This window comes from Octodon degus, unplaced genomic scaffold, assembly GCF_000260255.1.
Source record: "Octodon degus isolate 3935 unplaced genomic scaffold, OctDeg1.0 scaffold02643, whole genome shotgun sequence".
In the NCBI taxonomy this organism is placed as follows: Eukaryota; Metazoa; Chordata; class Mammalia; order Rodentia; family Octodontidae; genus Octodon; species Octodon degus.
Genome location: NW_004527219.1, coordinates 1 through 4404, shown reverse-complemented (window position 1 = coordinate 4404; position 4404 = coordinate 1). Strand labels below are relative to the sequence as shown.

The 4404-nt window shown below is 39.4% G+C and overlaps 1 protein-coding gene across 1 annotated transcript; it reads left to right on the top strand.

Moving 5' to 3' along the window:
* Nucleotides 1-4: 4 nt before the first annotated feature.
* On the top strand, nucleotides 5-4398 carry LOC101562615 (casein kinase II subunit alpha-like; the record flags this gene model as incomplete). The annotated part of the gene is made up of 3 exons (XM_004648803.2): nucleotides 5-152; nucleotides 540-626; nucleotides 3435-4398. Coding segments are annotated over 3 exons (351 nt in total), but the record flags the coding sequence as incomplete, so codon positions are not given.
* Between the last annotated feature and the right edge of the window lie 6 nt (nucleotides 4399-4404).

Below are 4404 nucleotides of genomic sequence, written 5' to 3'. Positions count from 1 at the left end.
CAGACACTCTCGTAAGCGATGGGAACGCTTTGTCCACAGTGAAAACCAACACCTTGTCAGCCCAGAAGCCTTGGATTTCCTGGATAAGCTGCTGCGATATGATCACCAGTCACGGCTCACTGCAAGAGAAGCCATGGAGCATCCTTATTTCTGTGAGTTCTACCGCCCAGTCTCCAGAGCCTAGGCAAGTCCTCCCACCATTCCTCTGCAGACTCTATGAGGTGTGGGAGAACATGATGTGAAGAAAGCTCCAGCCTGGAGTCCTGTAGAATAGAGTTGCAGTGCCATTCCTGTTAGCTCACTGCAAAGTTGCTTCATCTCTACTGAGTCATTTGCTTCACATTCTTCTAATTGCTTAGGAAAAGTATATTTTGTACTAGTAGTATAATTCATGTTGAAGATAGTTACCATCTTAACTTCTAGGAATACTAATGGAGTAGAAATAAAATTAGAAGATTGGTGGTAGCTACTCTGATAACACCCAAACCAATTAGTTTAATCCTGTAAACAAAACAGTACCTAACTTCTCTCTTTCCTAGATACTGTTGTGAAGGACCAGGCTCGAATGGGTTCATCTAGCATGCCAGGGGGCAGTACACCTGTCAGCAGCGCCAACATGATGTCAGGTTAGTTCATTGGTAAATTCCTTTTTCAAAATAAAAGAGTTGAAGTCAGTTACTATTCTTCATTTTGTCCCTTCTTTGTGGCCTGATTTCCTATGTGGTTCTTTGTTGGGTGTCCTTAGCAATATACTGGCCTGTGTAGCTTTTCCTACCAGACTTCAAGTTGCTTTTGGTATATTTTAGTAACACTTTTAAGTAGAATATTATTAGTCTCTTTCAGATCAGAATCATAGCATCTCAACAAAAAGTTTTCTTGCAGAGATAGATACTTGAAGTCCCAAGAAACTGAAATATTAAAAGAAATTCTTTCATCTCACAGTTGAGAATGACAGCAGTTGAGTAACCCTCAGAAGCAAAATTAAGGAACTACGTGTAGACAGCATCCTGGATACACTTGTGGTCATGAGGGCATTTACTCAGACATTCTTTATTACTGCCATGATCTCACTTTTAAGAACTAGCTGCCTTTTAGAATTTATCCTCTTTAAGTATCCGACCTGTGTGCAAAATGACATAGCCAAGGTTATTTACAAGGTAATTTATAATAGCGCAGTATTGAAAACAGCTGTCAGTAGACAACTGGCTAAATTGACCACCCATTCAGTAGAATATGATGTGATCAGAGATAAGATGGGTAAGTATTCAGTGTTGTTAAAACTCTGGCTCTAAAATATTAATATAAATGGGGACGGGATGAAAAACCATGTGCAAAAGTAGGGTTATTTAAATATAATCCTATTCTTATATATGATATTTATATTAATATATTAAAATTAACGTGCTCATATATGCAAAAAATACATCTTGAAGAATATATTTCAAAAATGTTCCCCTAGGTTGACCAATCAAGAAAGATTCTTTAGGGCCAGCCAAATAGCTCAGTGGATTAAAGTGCCTGCAAGCAGGCACAGGGGCTAGGGGTTCAATCCCTGGGCCTGCCATGCCAGCCCTGCCCCCAGGGTGGGCTGAGATGGCGATTGAGACTGGGTGCAGCACACACCTGTAATCCCAGCTCTTGGGAGGTGTAAACAGGCAGATCACTACGAGTCCAATCTAGTAGTGAGACCCTGAACATCCTGTAGACCCTTCCCTAAAATTAAAAAAAAAAAAAAAAGATTCTTTGAACCTTTTGTTTTGTTTTGTTTTGTTTTGTTTTGTTTTGTTTTTTGATGGAACCAGGAATTAAACTCATGCCCCTGTGCTTGCTAGGCAAGCGCTTATTCCACTGAGCCATCTCCCTGGGCCCAAACCTTTTGTATTTTAAACCACATGAATATGTACTAGATTTCCTCTTTGATAGTTTTAGTTACTCCCAGTGCAAAAATACTTGTCTTGGCTCAAGAGGGGTTACATTCACATTTTTATTACAATATACTATTCTTTAAAAAAGTTTTTTTTATCTGTCTGTCTGTCTGGTAGAGGGTCTTGTTATGCAGCACAGACTCTTAGTGATCCTCCTGTCTTAGCCTCCCCAGCACAGAGATTTCAGTCATATGGAACCATGCCTGGTTTCGGTGCCTGGCACAGTGCACCCAGGGTTCCAGGATCAGCCCAGCATATGGTACCATGGATCAAACCCAGGTCCTTGAACTTGTCAGGCAGGCACTTAGACTGCCAAGCTGTCTCCCCAGCCCCACAATACACTGTTTTCCTTTTGTATTATTGATCTCTTACTGTATCTCCTTTGTACATTAAGAATGACCATACATATGTATATATAAGGAAAATATGTTATATGTAGTGTTTGGTATATCTGCAGTTTCAGGCATCCTAAAACACATGCCCTGGATATATGAATTATTGGGATTTTCTTTTTTTGTGGAGATGGGTTTGGGAGAAGTTGATAAGGTCTCACTAAATTGTAGAGTTATACAGCCTGGGCTCAAATTTGCAATCCTCCTGATTCAACCTTCCAGAGTGCTGGGTTTACAGTTTATACACTACTATACCCAACTCTCTGTAGCATTCTGAAAATAAATTGCTGGGTGAGGGCAAGCTAACAAGTAATTCTAGTCACTAAAGAAGTGGAAGAGATCATTAGAAATAAATTTCAAAGTACCATTTCCAACTAGAAGGTAAAAAGTACATCTTTCACACTTAGAATGTCTTTTGGTAATTTGGGGAGTATGTTGCCTAAGGTATAAAATCATGTGGGCTTTGACCACAGTCCTTTGCTTTTCAGTGTGGTAATGACTATGTAATTAATTAAAATAGAAGCAAATATAAAAATTTAACCAGTATGCAATGTATTAATTGTTGAAACCATCCTACTAATCGGTTTTGAAACTCATTGCCATTTGTTTCTCAATAAAATTAAAAAATAAATAAATAAAATAAAAATTTAGTTCCTTGGTTGTCCTAGCCATATTATACAAGTGCTCAGTAGTTATGTGTGGCTGGCTGATGGTGAATGTTAGAAAACACAGATTACAAAGGCAGGAAGTTTGTTGCACTGTGCTGCCCTAGACAGGCCTATGAGAGAATCCAAATGTCTCCTGTTACTGGCTCTACCCTAAACTGCTGCAACTTAAATTCAGTAGATCTTACCATTTTAACTTGAATTTACAATAATTATACTTGAAATTTATGTGTTAAACATGTTGCTAAGAAGAAACCTAAGAGCCCGGGGAGATAGCTCAATAGAATAAGTGCAAGGGCCTGAGTTCAATCCGCCATTCCACCAAAAAAAAAATGAAGCCTGAATAAAGAATGAATTTTCATTGTTATTTTTGAGATAAGGCCTATGGAAAAGTGGTGGCTAAAATTGCCATGGCTGGTGTTTCTGGCTCACTGTCGGCTGTTTTCTTTCAGGGATTTCTTCAGTGCCAACCCCCTCACCCCTCGGACCTCTGGCAGGCTCACCAGTGATTGCTGCTGCCAACCCCCTTGGGATGCCTGTTCCAGCTGCCGCTGGTGCTCAGCAGTAATGGTCCATCTTTCTCCTGATGCCTGAGCAGAGGTGGGGAAGTCCACCCTCTCTTTGATGCAGCTTGCACCTGGCGGGGAGGGTGAAACACTTCAGAAGCACCATGTCTGAACTGCTGCTTGTGGATTTATAATAGTTCAGTCATAAAAAAAAATTATAATAGGCTGATTTTTTTTTCTTTCTTTTTTCTTTCTTTTTTTTTTTTTTTTTTTAATCAAACTTTTCATAACTCAGGGGATTCCCTGAAAGTTTACCTGCAGGTGGAATATTTCATGGACAACTTTTTTTCTTCTCTTCCAAATTCAGTTCCTCATCACTAAAGAACAAAATGATAAACCAGTGTCAATCCTGGCTGCTACATTTGGGTGGAAATTTCTTCCCATTTCTACCATTGCTACCCCACCATCCTATACTCTGGGTGGGGGTTGTATTTTGTGCTCTTCTCCAGAGATTATAAAAATGTAGCTTCTCAAGGAAGGAGGTAGGATGGAAAAGAGGCAAGGAAGACTCAATCTATAAGAGCAGTGTACTGCTAGTCATTTGTTCCATAAGTGATTCAGGGCAGTTACCTTGGCAACTCTAGTGGAAGTGTATCTTAGTTCTGTGGAGATGTTGAAAATCTACCCAAAGGGCAGACAGATTCTGAAAACATTTGTTCAGTGTGAATCATGTTTTATTGAACTAACCCTAAATTGAGCTAATTTATAATGTTGGTATCAGTTTAGTCTAAAATTGTGATAGTACCCTCCAAGGCTCCTACTTTGTCTTTTCCCCTTTTATATCTCAACATGTTGTGCTCCATAGCTGGTAGGAGAGGGAAGACAAAATCTTTTTCAGTTTTCTTTGACTTGAACA